Source organism: Oncorhynchus keta, chromosome 30 (assembly GCF_023373465.1).
Source record: "Oncorhynchus keta strain PuntledgeMale-10-30-2019 chromosome 30, Oket_V2, whole genome shotgun sequence".
In the NCBI taxonomy this organism is placed as follows: Eukaryota; Metazoa; Chordata; class Actinopteri; order Salmoniformes; family Salmonidae; genus Oncorhynchus; species Oncorhynchus keta.
In genome coordinates this window covers 18,701,446-18,719,083 of record NC_068450.1, presented here as the reverse complement: position 1 = coordinate 18,719,083, position 17,638 = coordinate 18,701,446, and the positions used below count along the sequence as shown (strand labels likewise).

The window sequence follows — 17,638 nt, the reverse complement described above, 5'->3', positions numbered from 1 at the left end:
TGTACTGTGCTCTACTGTGTTCTACTCGCTATACTGTGCCCTACTCACCCTACTGTGTTCTACTTGCTGTACTGTGTTCTACTCACTGTACTGTGCTCTACTGTGTTCTACTTGCTGTACTGTGCTCTACTGTGTTCTACTTTCTGTACTGTGCTCTACTCACTGTACAGTGCTCATCCTCTTCCCCCTCTTCACCCTCTCTCCTCTTCACCCTCTCCCCTCTTCACCCTCTTCCCTCTTCACCCTCTCTCCTCTTCACCCTCTTCCCTCTTCACCATCTCTCCTCTTCACCCTCTTCACCCTCTCTCCACTTCACCCTCTCCCCTCTTCACCCTCTCCCCTCTTCACCCTCTCCCTCTTCACCCTCTTCCCTCTTCACCCTCTCTCCTCTTCACCCTCTTCCCCCTCTTCACCCTCTCTCCTCTTCACCCTCTCCCCCTCTTCACCCTCTTCCCTCTTCACCCTCTCCCCTCTTCACCCTCTCCCCTCTTCACCCTCTTCCCTCTTCACCCTCTCTCCTCTTCACCCTCTTCCCTCTTCACCATCTCTCCTCTTCACCCTCTTCACCATCTCTCCTCTTCACCCTCTTCACCCTCTCTCCTCTTCACCCTCTTCCCTCTTCACCATCTCTCCTCTTCACCCTCTTCACCCTCTCTCCTCTTCACCCTCTTCCCTCTTCACCATCTCTCCGCTTCACCATCTATCCTCTTCACCCTCTTCACCCTCTTCACCATCTCTCCTCTTCACCCTCTCTCCCCTTCACCCTCTTCACCCTCTTCCCTCTTCACCATCTTTCCACTTCACCCTCTTCACCCTCTCCCCTCTTCACCCTCCTCCCTCTTCACCATCTCCCCTCTTCACCATCTTTCCGCTTCAACCTCTTCCCCCTCTTCACCCTCTCCCCTCTTCACCATCTCTCCCCTTCACACTCTCCCCTCTTCACCCTCTCTCCTCTTCAACCTCTTCACCATCTGTCCTCTTCACCCTCTCCCTTCTTCACCCTCTCCCATCTGTCCTCTTCACCCTCTCCCCTCTTCACCCTCTTCACCATCTGTCCTCTTCACCCTCTCCCCACTTCACCCTCTCCCATCTTCCCCATCTTCACCCTCTCCCCCCTACCCTCTCTTCACCCTCTCCCCACTTCACCCTCTCCCATCTTCCCCCTCTTCACCCTCTCCCCACTTTACCCTCTTCCCCCACTTCACCCTCTCCCATCTTCCCCCTCTTCATCCTCTCCCATCTTCCCTCTCTTCACCCTCTCCCCACTTCACCCTCTCCCCCCTACCCTCTCTTCACCCTCTCCCCACTTCACCCTCTCCCCCTACCCTCTCTTCACCCTCTCCCCACTTCACCCTCTCCCATCTTCCCCCTCTTCATCCTCTCCCATCTTCCCTCTCTTCACCCTCTCCCCACTTCACCCTCTCCCCCCTACCCTCTCTTCACCCTCTCCCCACTTCACCCTCTCCCCCACCCTCTCTTCCCCTCCCCACTTCTTCTCCCATCTTCCCCCTCTTCACCCTCTCCCATCTTCCCCCTCTTCACCCTCTCCCCACTTCACCCTCTCCCCCCTACCCCCTCTTCACCCTCTCCCCACATCACCCTCTCCCCCCTACCCTCTCTTCACCCTCTCCCCCCTCTTCACCCTCTCCCATCTACCCCATCTTCACCCTCTCATCTTCCCCCTCTTCACCCTCTCTTCACCCTTTCCCCACTTCACCCTCTCCCATCTTCCACCTCTTCACCCTCTCCCCACTTCACCCTCTCACATCTTCCACCTCTTCACCCTCTCCCCACTTCACCCTCTCCCATCTTCCACCTCTTCACCCTCTCCCATCTTCCCTCTCTTCACCCTCTCCCCACTTCACCCTCTCCCATCTTCCACCTCTTCACCCTCTCCCCACTTCACCCTCTCTCCTCTTCACACTCTCCCATCTTCCACCTCTTCACCCTCTCCCCCACTTCACCCTCTCCCATCTTCCACCTCTTCACCCTCTCCCATCTTCCACCCCTTCACCCTCTTCACCCTCTCCCATCTTCCACCCCTTCACCCTCTCCCCACTTCACCCTCTCCCATCTTCCCCCTCTTTACCTCTCTCCTCTTCAACCTCTTCCCCCTCATCACCCTCTTCACCCTCTCCCCTCTTCACTCTCTTCCCTCTCCCCACTCTTCCCCCAACTCTCTCCTCTTCCCTCTTCCCTCTTCCTTGTTCACCATCTCTCCTCTTCCTCCTCCCTCTTCCCTCTTCCTTGTTCACCATCTCTCCTCTTCCTCCTCCCTCTTCCCTCTTCCTTGTTCACCATCTCTCCTCTTCCTCCTCCCTCTTCCCTCTTCCTTGTTCACCATCTCTCCTCTTCCTCCTCCCTCTTCCCTCTTCCTTGTTCACCATCTCTCCTCTTCCTCCTCCCTCTTCCCTCTTCCTTGTTCACCATCTCTCCTCTTCCTCCTCCCTCTTCCCTCTTCCTTGTTCACCATCTCTCCTCTTCCCCCTCCCTCTTCCCTCTTCCTTGTTCACCATCTCTCCTCTTCCCCCTCCCTCTTCACCTTCTTCCCTTCTTCCTCTCCTCCATCTCCCCCACTGTTCCTTCTGGCTGTAGGAGATGAAGCATCTTTATCAGGCATGTCAGCCCCTGTGTGTCAGAGCAGATGTAAAAACACACTCCTGAGAGGCTCATGATATGTAGGCCAGGACCTAGGCCCCCGGGCCAGACACAATTTGTAATCGCAAATGGCCCCCCTTTTCCCATATAGTGCACTATGTAGGGGATAGGGTGGCATTTGGGACGTAGGCACACTGTTCCTGCTCAGACCCAGACCAGACTTACTGTCAGGGTCTGTTCCTGTTCAGACCCAGACCAGACTTACTGTCAGGGTCTGTTCCTGCTCAGACCCAGACCAGACTGGCTGTAAGGGTCTGTTCCTGCTCAGACCCAGACCAGACTGGCTGTAAGGGTCTATGGTCTTCTAAACAGTCCGCTCTACAAGGTTTCTGTGTGCAAGAGAGCAATACTGTAATTCGATTGATTGATTAGGAACACCTTTGTTTGGTAAGCTATTGATGTGCCTTTCTGCACTATTTTTGTCCATCTTCAATCAAGTGTTAATGACCTGCCTGTCTGCAAGTGATTTAGCCTACTCAGCTGTCTGGTTTCAGTGCAGAGCAGACAGAACAGCATCATGTATACCAGTGTGCTACGTACATTCAGCAGTGGTCTGACAGACAGTTAGTCAGTGTACTGCTGCTCTCCTCCTACTCAGAAGGACAGCGTTGTCTCGCATTACAACACTTGTCTTTTCATGGAGACACAAAGGTTGTTTCTCTGATGCCATCAGTGGTAAAAGGGAAACGTGCCCAGTGCCCACACCCCCTGCACTGTGTTGATGTAGACAGGAAGCACACAGACAGAAAGACAGACAGACAGACAGGTTACAGGTGCACAGACAGACAGACAGACAGACAGACAGACAGACAGACAGACAGACAGACAGACAGACAGAGACAGACAGACAGACAGACAGACAGAGACAGGTTACAGGTGCACAGACAGACAGACAGACAGACAGGTTACAGGTGCACAGACAGACAGACAGACGGACAGGTTACAGGTGCACAGACAGACAGGTTACAGGTGCACAGACAGACAGGTTGCAGGTGGACAGACATACAGACTGACAGGTACACAGACAGAGAGACAGACATACCAGTGCACAGACAGAGAGACAGGTTGCAGGTGGACAGATATACAGACTGACAGGTACACAGACAGAGAGACAGACAGACAAATGCACAGATAGAGATAGGTTGCAGACAGGTCTCTCTCTCTCTCTCTCTCTCTCTCTCGGGGGCTTTATTGGCATGGGAAAAACATGTTTACATTGCCAAAGCGAGTGAACTGGATAAACAAAAGTGACATTTAATGTCTGTCTTCGTGTCTCCCTGTCAGACTGGCCGGTTGTGTGAGCGACCTCTTGTAATCATGACGACCCACGTGACTCTGGAGGATGCTTTGTCTAACGTGGATCTGTTGGAGGAGCTGCCCCTCCCTGACCAGCAGCCCTGCATCGAACCTCCGCCTTCGTCCATCATGTACCAGGTACACACACACACACACACACACACACACACACACACACACACACACACACACACACAACACACGTCCGAGTTTTCAAATGAATTGTAAGAGTAATAAACTCTGTTTTTCTCTTTCTCTTAAGGCTAACTTCGATACCAACTTTGAGGACAGGAATGCGTTTGTGACGGGGATAGCTCGCTACATCGAGCAGGCAACTGTCCACTCTAGCATGGTGAGTAGGCAACGTGGAGGGATTGGTTTGGAATGGGGCAGAGGGAGAGGACTTAAGGAGCGGTTTGTAATTGGGCCTATGTGCTTTGTGGACAGAGGCATACTTCTGCTTTTCCATGGGAACAGTTAGGGAATGCTTCCCTAGCAACATCATCATTCTCAACTCTTGTCACGCACGCACTCACGCACTCACTCACTCACTCACTCACTCACTCACTCACTCACTCACTCACTCACTCACCCACTCACTCACTCACTCACTCACTCACTCACTCACTCACTCACTCACTCACTCACTCACTCACTCACTCACTCACTCACCCACTCACTCACTCACTCACCCACTCACTCACTCACTCACTCACTCACTCACTCACTCACTCACTCACTCACTCACACACAGAGAGAGCCTTGTGTTTTTGGTGTTTGGGTGTTTTATCGTCGTTTTCAATCTGAGGCTTTGCCCTGGTTAGCAGTTTGTGTTGACACACACATACACACTCACACACACACACACACACACACACACACACACACACACACACACACACAGACACACACACACACACACACACACACACACACACTAGACACACACACACACACACATAGACACATAGACACACACACACACACACATAGACACACACACACACACACACACACACACACACACACACACACACACACACACACACACACACACACACACACACACACACACACACACACACACACACACACACACACACACACACACACACACACACACATAGACACACACACACACACACACACACACATAGACACACACACACACATAGACACAGACACACACACACACACACACACACACAAACAGACACACACACACACAGACACACACACACACACACACACAGACACACACACACACACATAGACAAACAGACACACAAACACACAGACACACAGACACACACACACACATACATAGACACACAGACACACAGACACACACACACACATACATAGACACACAGACACACACACACACACACACTGAGGGGTGAATCAGGCAGTCACTAAGCTAGACCTTCTCTTCCTGAATGGAATTAATGGGGAGTGGGATTTGACTGACAAAGAAGAGGAAACTGTCTTTTAAATAAACTTGATTTCAATCTGGAAGTTCCATTCAGTTGAGGCATCTGTTTTCCAATGAGACCTGTATTTCCTGCTTTGGTAAAAGAGTGTATTTCACACCGGAGAATATTCACCATAGTGAATATACACAGCAGGCATTTTATCTATAACCATTCTATGTTAGAAACATACAGGGCGTTCAGAAAGTATTCAGACCCCTTGACTTTTTCCATATTTTGTTACGTTACCTTATTCTAAAATTGATTCAATTGGTTTTTCTCCCTCATCAATCTACACACAATACCTCATAATGACAAAGTAAAAGCAGGTTTTAGATTTTTTTGCAAAAAAAAATTAAAAAATGAAATATTATATTTACATAAGTATTCAGACCCTTTACTCAATACTTTGTTGCAGTACCTTTGGCAGCGATTACAGCCTTGAGTCTTCTCTTTTGCATTGATGTCAGAGTGATTAGAGGGACAATTGATTGCTGAGTACCAGGCAGTTAGCAAGTTTGGTAGGCTACCAATGACTAGCAGCAGCATCAGAGCTTGGAGAAGCCTAATTACCGTAACTAAACGGTCACGTGGAATATGACTGCCTTCATGACTCGTAACCACCGGTGTGGCGGTAATACGGTCGGTCTGGTATAATAATAATAATATGGTAAGGTCACCGCAACAGCCCTATCTAGGACCGATAGGAATATCAATGTTCCTAATCTGCTTTCTACTATTTACCGAGAGGCAGGACCTATTTCTATAGAAGAAGCCCATTTTTGTTCTCAGTGTCTTACAGTTGAAGTCGGAGGTTTACATTTCATCTCAGTTTTTTTTTTTTTTTTTACCATTCCTGACATTTAATCCTAGTAAAAAGTCCCTGTCTTAGATCAGTTAGGATCACCAGTTTATTTTAAGAATGTGAAATGTCAGAATAATAGTAGAGAGAATGATTTATTTCAGCTTTTATTTATTTCATCACATTCCCAGTGGGTCAGAGGTTTACATACCCTCAATTAATATTTGGTAGCATTGCCTTTAAATTGTTTAACTGGTGCCAAATGTTTCGGATAGCCTTCCACAAGCTTCCCAAAATAAGTTGGGTGAATTCTGGCCCATTCCTCCTGACAGAGCTGGTGTAACTGAGTCAGGTTAGTAGGCCTCCTTGCTCGCACACACTTTTTCAGTTCTGCCCACACATTTTCTATAGGATTGAGGTCAGGGCTTTTTTGATGGCCACTCCAATACTTTGACCTTGTTGTCCTTAAGCCATTTTGCGACAACTTTAGAAGTATAATTTTCCCCCTCATGATGCCATCTATTTTGTGAAGTGCACCCCAGTCCCTCCTGCAGCAAAGCACCCCCACAACATGATGCTGCCACCCCCGTGCTTCACTGAGGGATGGGTTTCTTCAGCTTGCAAGCCTCCCCCTTTTTCCTCCAAACATAACGATGGTCATTATGGCCAAACAGTTCTATTTTTGTTTCATCAGACCAGAGGACATTTCTCCAAAAAGTACGATCTTTGTCCCCATGTGCAGTTTCAAACCGTAGTCTGGCTTTTTTATGGCTGTTTTGGAGCAGTGGCTTCTTCTTTGCTGAGCGGACTTTCAGATTATGTCGATATAGGACTAATTTTACTGTGGATATAGATACTTTTGTACCTGGTTCCTCCAGCATCTTCACAAGGACCTTTGCTGTTGTTCTGGGATTGATTTGCACTTTTCGCACAAAAGTACGCTTTTCACACAAAAGTACGTTCATCTCCAGGAGACACCACGGCTGCGTGGTCCCATGGTGTTTATAATTGCGTACTATTGTTTGTACAGATGAACGTGGTACCTTCGGGCATTTGGAAATTGCTCCCAAGCATGAACCAGACTTGTGGAGGTCTACAATGGCTGATTTATTTAGATTTTCCCATGATGTCAAGGAAAGAGGAACTGAGTTTTAAGGTAGGCCTTGAAATACATCAGAAGCTTCTAAAGCCATGACATAATTTTCTGGAATTTTCCAAGCTGTTTAAAGGCACAGTCAATTTAGTGTATGTCAACTTCTGACCCACTGGAATTGTGATACAGTGAATTATAAGTGAAATAATCTGTCTGTAAACAATTGTTGTAAAAATGACGTGTGTCTTGCACAATGTAGATGTCCTAACTGACTTCCCAAAACTATAGTTTGTTAGAAAGAAATTTGTGGAGTGGTTGAAATACGAGTTTTAATGACTCCAGCATTAGTGTTTGTAAACTTCCGACTTCAACTGTAACTAACTCACCAGTATGCTTTTCATCTGTCCAGATGCTCAGAAGCAGGGACAAGCCGGGACACGATCAATCGTTTTCTGTAATACAATGAAGGCAGACTGAAGGCAGACTGTAGTTCAGATAGAGCCCGGTCAACCGTGGGGGCAATAGCATACACAACAGTGTCATCGGCATACAAGTGCAGGTCACAATTGTTTACAGGAAAGTCAATATTATTAATGTAAACATTAAAAAGTACTGGACCCAGAATCGACCCCTGCGGGACACCTCATAATGTCCAGGAAACCTGATTTAACACCATCAGTAGACACACATTGAGTTCTATCTGTCAAGTCATGTTTCAATCAGTTACATACAGCCTGGTCTAGACCAATTGAGGAAAGCCTCTGAATTTGCAATGAGTGATAAGCAGTATCGAAAGCATTTAACAGGTCAATGAAGAGGGCAGCACAATTTAGCCTTTTATCCATACAGTTATCCACATCATTTATAAATAGGTGTAGATATAACCCCTCTGTCTGTTCTCTCCCCCCAGAATGAGATGCTGGAGGAGGGCCATGAGTATGCTGTCATGCTCTACACCTGGAGAAGCTGCTCAAGAGCTATACCACAGGTAACTCTCTCTTTCAATTCAAAGGGCTTGATTGACATGGGAAACATGATTACATTGCCAAAGCAAGTGAAATAGATTAATAAACAAAAGTGTAATCAAAAATATAAAATGAACAGTAAACATTACACTCACAAAAGAATAAAGACATTTCAAATGTCATATTATGTGCAAATGGTTAAAGTAGAAAAGGGATTGTTTTCAAATTCTTTGTGGGTCTGTGTAATCTGATGGAAATATGTGTATCTATTATGGTCATACATTTGGCAGGAGGTTAGGAAGTGCAGCTCAGTTTCCACCTCATTTTGTGGGCAGTGTTCACATAGCCTGTCTTCTCTTGAGAGGCAGGTCTGCCTATGGCGGCCTTTCTCAAAAGCACGGCTAGGCTCGCTGAGTCTGTACATAGTCAAAGCTTTCCTTAAGTTTGGGTCAGTCACAGTGGTCAGGTATTCTGCCACTGTGTTCTCTCTGTTTAGGGTCGGTCACAGTGGTCAGGTATTCTGCCACTGTGTTCTCTCACAGTGGTCAGGTTTAGGGTCAGTCACAGTGGTCAGGTATTCTGCCACTGTGTTCTCTCTGTTTAGGGTGGTCAGGTATTCTGCCACTGTTCTCTCTTTAGGGTCAGTCACAGTGGTCAGGTCAGGTATTCTGCCACTGTGTTCAGTCAGTGGTCAGGTATTCTGCCACTGTGTTTTCTCTGTTTAGGGTCGGTCACAGTGGTCAGGTATTCTGCCACTGTGTTCTCTCTGTTTAGGGTCAGTCACAGTGGTCAGGTATTCTGCCACTGTGTTCTCTCTGTTTAGGGTCAGTCACAGTGGTCAGGTATTCTGCCACTGTGTTCTCTCTGTTTAGGGTCGGTCACAGTGGTCAGGTATTCTGCCACTGTGTTCTCTCTGTTTAGGGTCGGTCACAGTGGTCAGGTATTCTGCCACTGTGTTCTCTCTGTTTAGGGCCAAATAGCATTCTAATAGCATGCTCTGTTTTTTTGTTAATTCTTTCCAATGTGTCAAGTAATTATCTTTTTGTTTTCTCATGTTTTGGTTGGGTGTAATTGTGTTGCTGTCCTGTGGGGTCTGTTTATGTTTGTGAACAGAGCCCCAGGACCAGCTTGCTTAGGGGACTCTTCTCCAGGTTCATCTCTCTGTAGGTGATGGCTTTGTTATGGAAGGTTTGGGAATCGCTTCCTTTTTGGTGGTTGTAGAATTTAACTGCACTTTTCTGGATTTTGATAATTAGCAGGAATCGGCCTAATTATGCTCTATATGCATTATTTTGTGTTTTACGTTGTACACTGAGGATATTTTTAGCATAATTCTGCGTGCAGAGTCTCAATTTGGTGTTTGTCCCATTTAGTGAATTCTTGGTTGGTGAGCGGACCCCAGACCTCACAACCATAAAGGGTAATGGGTTCTATAACTGATTCAGGTAGCCAGATCCTAATGTGTATGTTTGTAATGGGTGCGTGTTGGTGGCAGGGTAATGGGTGCGTGTTGGTGGCAGGGTAATGGGTGCATGTTGGTGGCAGGGTAATGGGTGCGTGTTGGTGGCAGGGTAATGGGTGCGTGTTGGTGGCAGGGTAATGGGTGCGTGTTGGTGGCAGGGTAATGGGTGCGTGTTGGTGGCAGGGTAATGGGTGCGTGTTGGTGGCAGGGAAGTCAGGCGCAGGAGAAAGAACTTGGCATAAATAGAGTTATTTAATAAATGCTGACCAAACTCCACAACAACCAAGATGTACAAAATAACAAAGTGGGTACAAAACCCGTCGCACATCAACACTAAATAGCACATCAACACTACATAGAACATCAACACTACATAGAACATCAACACTACATAGAACATCAACACTGCGTGTTGGTGGCATAGAACATCAACACTAATGGGTGCATAGAACATCAACACTACATAGAACATCAACACTACATAGAACATCAACACTACATAGAACATCAGGGTACACTTGGTAGAACATCAACACTACATAGAACATCAACACTAAATAGAACATCAACAAAGTACAAGAACATCAACACTACATAGAACATCAACGCATAAATACTACATAGAACATCAACACTACATAGAACATCAACACTAAATAGAACATCAACACTAAATAGAACATCAACACTAAATAGAACATCAACACTACATAGAACATCAACACTACATAGAACATCACTACAGAGAACATCAACACTACATAGAACATCAACACTACGTAGAACATCAACACTAAATAGAACATCAACACTACATAGAACATCAACACTACATAGAACATCAACACTACATAGAACATCAACACTACATAGAACATCAACACTAAATAGAACATCAACACTAAATAGAACATCAACACTACATAGAACATCAACACTACATAGAACATCAACACTACATAGAACATCAACACTAAATAGAACATCAACACTAAATAGAACATCAACACTAAATAGAACATCAACACTAAATAGAACATCAACACTAAATAGAACATCAACACTAAATAGAACATCAACACTAAATAGAACATCAACACTAACATCAGCACTACATAGAACATCAACACTAAATAGAACATCAACACTACATAGCACATCAACACTACATAGCACATCAACACTAAATAGCACATCAACACTACATAGAACATCAACACTACATAGAACATCAACACTACATAGAACATCAACACTACATAGAACATCAACACTAACATCAGCACTACATAGAACATCAAGACTACATAGAACATCAACACTACATAGAACATCAACACTACATAGAACATCAACACTACATAGAACATCAGCACTACATAGAACATCAACACTAAATAGAACATCATCAACACTAAATAGAACATCAACACTAAATAGAACATCAACACTAAATAGAACATCAACACTACATAGAACATCAACACTAACATCAGCACTACATAGAACATCAACACTAAATAGAACATCAACACTACATAGCACATCAACACTACATAGCACATCAACACTAAATAGCACATCAACACTACATAGAACATCAACACTACATAGAACATCAACACTACATAGCACATCAACACTAACATCAGCACTACATAGAACATCAACACTACATAGCACATCAACACTAACATCAGCACTACATAGAACATCAACACTACATAGCACATCAACACTAACATCAGCACTACATAGAACATCAACACTAACATCAGCACTACATAGCACAAAGGGTTAAATACACAACATGTCATTGATGGGATTGGAACCAGGTGTGAAGGAAGACAAGACAAATGAAAAATGGATCAGTGATGGCTAGAAGGTTGGTGACGTCGACCGCCAAACAAGGAGAGGGACCGACTTCGGCGGAAGTCGTGACAATGTTACATTGTTCCTTTTGATGGCATAAAAGGCCCTTCTTGCTTTGTCTCTCAGATTGTACACAGCTTTGTGGAAGTTACCTGTGGCGCTGATGTTTAGGCCGAGTTATTTATAGTTTTTTGTGTGCTCTAGGGCAACGGTGTCTAGATGGAATTTGTGTTTGTGGTCCTGGGAACTGGCCCTTTTTTTGAACACCATTATTTTTGTCTTACTGATATTTACTGTCAGGGCCCAGGTCTGACAGAATCTGTGCAGAAGATCGAGGTGCTGCTGTAGGCCCTCCTTGGTTGGGGACAGAAACACCAGATCATCAGCAAACAGTAGTCATTTGACTTCAGATTCTAGAAGGGTGAGTCCGGGTGCTGCAGACTCTTGATAGTGTAGTGATGTATTAGAGCTGAATTTGTAGCCTCAGGAACACATCGTTTGTTTGCTTCCCAAATAGCATCCTATTCCTTATGTAGTGTACTGCTCTTGACCAGGGCCCATGTGGGTAGAGCTGGGCGATTATGGACAGAAATCCATGTTGTGATACATTTCCTGAATTGATGCGATAATGATAAATAGAACAATATGTTTATAACAGTAATGTGTACCACAGTTTATAACAGTAATGTGCACCACAGTTTATAACATTAATGTGTACCACAGTTTATAACAGTAATGTGCACCACAGTTTATAACAGTAATGTGCACCACAGTTTATAACACTAATGTACACAACCGTTTATAACAGTAATGTACACCACAGTTTATAACAGTAATGTTCACCACAGTTTATAACAGTAATGTGCACCACAGTTTATAACAGTAATGTGCACCACAGTTTATAACAGTAATGTGCTCCACAGTTTATAACAGTAATGTGCTCCACAGTTTATAACAGTAATGTACACCACAGTGTATAACATTAATGTGCACCACAGTTTATAACACTAATGTACACCACAGTTTATAACATTAATGTACACCACAGTTTATAACAGTAATGTACACCACAGTTTATAACAGTAATGTACACCACAGTTTATAACAGTAATGTGCTCCACAGTTTATAACAGTAATGTACACCACAGTTTATAGCATTAATGTACACCACAGTTTATAACAGTAATGTACACCACAGTTTATAACAGTAATGTACACCACAGTTTATAACAGTAATGTGCACCACAGTTTATAACACTAATGTACACAACCGTTTATAACAGTAATGTTCACCACAGTTTATAACAGTAATGTTCACCACAGTTTATAACAGTAATGTGCACCACAGTTTATAACAGTAATGTGCACCACAGTTTATAACAGTAATGTGCACCACAGTGTATAACATTAATGTGCACCACAGTTTATAACAGTAATGTGCACCACAGTTTATAACATTAATGTGCACCACAGTTTATAACAGTAATGTGCACCACAGTTTATAACAGTAATGTGCTCCACAGTTTATAACAGTAATGTGCTCCACAGTTTATAACAGTAATGTGCACCACAGTTTATAACATTAATGTGCACCACAGTTTATAACATTAATGTGCACCACAGTTTATAACATTAATGTGCACCACAGTTTATAACAGTAATGTGCTCCACAGTTTATAACAGTAATGTACACCACAGTTTATAACAGTAATGTGCTCCACAGTTTATAACAGTAATGTGCACCACAGTTTATAACACTAATGTACACAACCGTTTATAACAGTAATGTGCACCACAGTTTATAACATTAATGTGCTCCACAGTTTATAACAGTAATGTGCTCCACAGTTTATAACAGTAATGTCTACCACAGTTTATAACAGTAATGTGCTCCACAGTTTATAACAGTAATGTGCACCACAGTTTATAACAGTAATGTGCACCACAGTTTATAACAGTAATGTGCACCACAGTTTATAACACTAATGTACACAACCGTTTATAACAGTAATGTACACCACAGTTTATAACAGTAATGTACACCACAGTTTATAACAGTAATGTGCTCCACAGTTTATAACAGTAATGTGCTCCACAGTTTATAACAGTAATGTGCACCACAGTTTATAACAGTAATGTGCACCACAGTTTATAACAGTAATGTGCTCCACAGTTTATAACATTAATGTGCACCACAGTTTATAACATTAATGTACACCACAGTTTATAACAGTAATGTACACCACAGTTTATAACAGTAATGTACACCACAGTTTATAACAGTAATGTACACCACAGTTTATAACAGTAATGTGCTCCACAGTTTATAACAGTAATGTGCACCACAGTTTATAACATTAATGTGCTCCACAGTTTATAACATTAATGTGCTCCACAGTTTATAACAGTAATGTGCTCCACAGTTTATAACAGTAATGTGCTCCACAGTTTATAACAGTAATGTGCTCCACAGTTTATAACATTAATGTGCTCCACAGTTTATAACAGTAATGTGCTCCACAGTTTATAACAGTAATGTGCTCCACAGTTTATAACAGTAATGTGCACCACAGTTTATAACAGTAATGTGCTCCACAGTTTATAACAGTAATGTGCTCCACAGTTTATAACAGTAATGTGCACCACAGTTTATAACATTAATGTGCACCACAGTTTATAACAGTAATGTGCTCCACAGTTTATAACAGTAATGTGCACCACAGTTTATAACAGTAATGTGCTCCACAGTTTCTAACATTAATGTGCTCCACAGTTTATAACATTAATGTGCTCCACAGTTTATAACAGTAATGTACACCACAGTTTAGAACATTAATGTGCTCCACAGTTTAGAACAATAATGTACACCACAGTTTATAACAGTAATGTGCTCCACAGTTTATAACAGTAATGTGCACCACAGTTTATAACAGTAATGTGCACCACAGTTTATAACATTAATGTGCTCCACAGTTTATAACAGTAATGTACACCACAGTTTATAACAGTAATGTACACCACAGTTCATAACATTAATGTACACCACAGTTTATAACACTAATGTACACCACAGTTTATAACAGTAATGTGCTCCACAGTTTTTCCTTTAAACTGCTACTACTCATTTGATGGTTGTAGCCATCAATTGTCTCATTTATAATCACCCATTTTAATAATAATAATATAATATATGCCATTTAGCAGACGCTTTTATCCAAAGCGACTTACAGTCATGTGTGCGTAAACTTATTAATTTCAACTTTTCTCTGGTATAGACTACGTATCGTAATGAACGATGTCAGCAAAATGCCTGTGATAAGTGATCGTATCGTTGATCGTTTTCAGTTTATCGTCCCACCTCTAGTACGGGCATCTGATCCGAGAAATATGATACTGGCTCGGGACACTGTGATCTGTGATGTGTAAGAAAGGATGTGGGAGAGCCCTGTGAGTGGTTCCAGTGAGCAGGCTGTGTGACGGCGCCCCCCTGTGTTCTCCAGGTGAAGTGTAATGAGCAGCCCAACAGGGTGGAGATCTATGAGAAGACTGTGGAGGTGCTGGAACCAGAGGTCACCAAGCTCATGAAGTTCATGTACTTTCAGGTGAGAGACCAGTGATTGATGGATTAATGAATCAATCAATCAAATTAATGAATGTATCGTATTTGAATTGGAACTTTGTCAGTCAATCATATCCTTGTCCCTTGAATTAAATAATGAATGAATGAATGAACAAATAGGTCCTATATATATCTGAGAACCTCTCTTCTCTCTATCTTCTCCTTTTCCCCTGTCCTCCCCTGCAGCGTAAGGCCATTGAGCGTTTCTGCGGGGAGGTGAAGCGTCTCTGCCACGCTGAGCGGAGGAAAGACTTCGTCTCTGAAGCCTACCTCCTCACCCTGGGCAAGTTCATCAACATGTTCGCTGTGCTCGACGAACTCAAGAACATGAAGTGCAGCGTCAAGAACGACCACTCTGCCTATAAAAGGTATGAAGGGAAGACAGACACAATGTGGGGATGCATCTCAATAGCCTGCAGTGGCTTCCTCTCCCTATCACCTTTCCTTCACCTGCACTGATCCTGAAAACACAGACATTTGATTTCACCTGTCTAGTTCCTTCACATCAGCTTAAATAAAGCAAAAGGGACAGAATGAAGGGCTAATTTACCCCACTATTGAGATGTACCCAGTTGACTCAGGTTAACAGAATCTGTGAGGTGTGGCTACAGAATTAGATATGTGGTAATATTTGTGTCTGCAGGGCAGCTCAGTTCCTGAGGAAGATGGCCGACCCTCAGTCCATCCAGGAGTCACAGAACCTCTCTATGTTTCTAGCCAATCACAACAGGATTACTCAGGTGTGTGTTTTTGTGTGTGTGTGTTGTGCAGCAGCAGTAATAGTGTTTATATTTCTCTCTGTAGTGTCTGCAGCAGCAGTAATAGTGTGTATATTTCTCTGTAGTGTCTGCAGTAGCAGTAATAATGTGTATATTTCTCTGTAGCGTCTGCAGTAGCAGTAATAGTGTGTATATTTCTCTGTAGTGTCTGCAGTAGCAGTAATAATGTGTATATTTCTCTGTAGTGTCTGCAGCAGCAGTAATAATGTGTATATTTCTCTGTAGTGTCTGCAGTAGCAGTAATAATGTGTATATTTCTCTGTAGTGTCTGCAGTAGCAGTAATAATGTGTATATTTTTCTGTAGTGTCTGCAGTAGCAGTAATAATGTGTATATTTCTCTGTAGTGTCTGCAGCAGCAGTTGGAGGTGATTCCTGGCTATGAGGAGTTGTTAGCAGACATTGTCAACATCAGTGTTGATTACTATGAGAACAAGATGTACCTGACGCCCAGCGAGAAACACATGCTGCTCAAGGTAAGAGCCTCATCTAACTCTCTGTCTTACCTGCCTTTCTCTAGATACCTGTCTGTGTCTAGATCTTAACTACCTGCCTTTCTCTAGATACCTGTCTCTGTCTGGATCTTAACTACCTGCCTTTCTCTAGATACCTGTCTCTGTCTGTATCTTAACTACCTGCCTTTCTCTAGATACCTGTCTCTGTCTGGATCTTAACTACCTGCCTTTCTCTAGATACCTGTCTCTGTCTGGATCTTAACTACCTGCCTTTCTCTAGATACCTGTCTCTGTCTGGATCTTAACTACCTGCCTTTCTCTAGATACCTGTCTCTGTCTGGATCTTAACTACCTGCCTTTCTCTAGATACCTGTCTCTGTCTTACCTGCCTTTCTCTAGATACCTGTCTCTGTCTGGATCTTAACTACCTGCCTTTCTCTAGATACCTGTCTCTGTCTTACCTGCCTTTCTCTAGATACCTGTCTCTGTCTGGATCTTAACTACCTGCCTTTCTCTAGATATCTGTCTCTGTCTGGATCTTAACTACCTGCCTTTCTCTAGATACCTGTCTCTGTCTGGATCTTAACTACCTGCCTTTCTCTAGATACCTGTCTCTGTCTTACCTGCCTTTCTCTAGATACCTGTCTCTGTCTGGATCTTAACTACCTGCCTTTCTCTAGATACCTGTCTCTGTCTGTATCTTAACTACCTGCCTTTCTCTAGATACCTGTCTCTGTCTGGATCTTAACTACCTGCCTTTCTCTAGATACCTGTCTCTGTTTGGATCTTAACTACCTGCCTTTCTCTAGATACCTGTCTCTGTCTGGATCTTAACTACCTGCCTTTCTATGGATACCTGTCTCTGTCTGGACCTTAACTACCTGCCTTTCTCTAGATACCTGTCTCTGTCTGGATCTTAACTACCTGCCTTTCTCTAGATACCTGTCTCTGTCTGGATCTTAACTACCTGCCTTTCTCTAGATACCTGTCTCTGTCTGGATCTTAACTACCTGCATTTCTCTATAAACCTGTCTCTGTCTGGATCTTAACTACCTGCCTTGCTCTAGATACCTGTCTCTGTCTAGATCTTAACTACCTGTCTTTCTCTAGATACCTGCCTCTGTCTAGATCTTAACTACCTGTCAGGTGATGGGTTTGTGTAATATC

The 17,638-nt window shown here is 43.7% G+C and overlaps 1 protein-coding gene and 1 long non-coding RNA gene across 3 annotated transcripts in view; one reads left to right on the top strand and one right to left on the bottom strand.

Annotated features, from left to right (window-relative positions):
- The window catches only part of LOC118363926 (cytoplasmic FMR1-interacting protein 2), a 62,635-nt gene that overhangs the window by 9,887 nt on the left and 35,110 nt on the right, over positions 1-17,638 (top strand). The window contains exons 2-8 of the mRNA XM_052487964.1: positions 3,943-4,092; positions 4,217-4,306; positions 8,232-8,309; positions 15,121-15,222; positions 15,426-15,607; positions 15,883-15,979; positions 16,364-16,492. Of these exons, the coding sequence (XP_052343924.1) occupies positions 3,976-4,092; positions 4,217-4,306; positions 8,232-8,309; positions 15,121-15,222; positions 15,426-15,607; positions 15,883-15,979; positions 16,364-16,492 (795 nt within the window). The 5' untranslated portion in view covers positions 3,943-3,975. The remainder of the gene's footprint in view (positions 1-3,942; positions 4,093-4,216; positions 4,307-8,231; positions 8,310-15,120; positions 15,223-15,425; positions 15,608-15,882; positions 15,980-16,363; positions 16,493-17,638) is intronic.
- LOC127913945 (uncharacterized) lies at positions 16,675-17,571 on the bottom strand. Of its 2 annotated transcripts, none has more exons than XR_008087347.1 (3): positions 17,371-17,571; positions 16,951-17,079; positions 16,675-16,917 (listed from the first exon to the last, which is right to left on the bottom strand). It is a non-coding gene; the product is annotated as an uncharacterized LOC127913945 (long non-coding RNA). The 2 variants fall into 2 exon arrangements; XR_008087348.1 differs by lacking the exon at positions 17,371-17,571 and adding an exon at positions 17,199-17,284.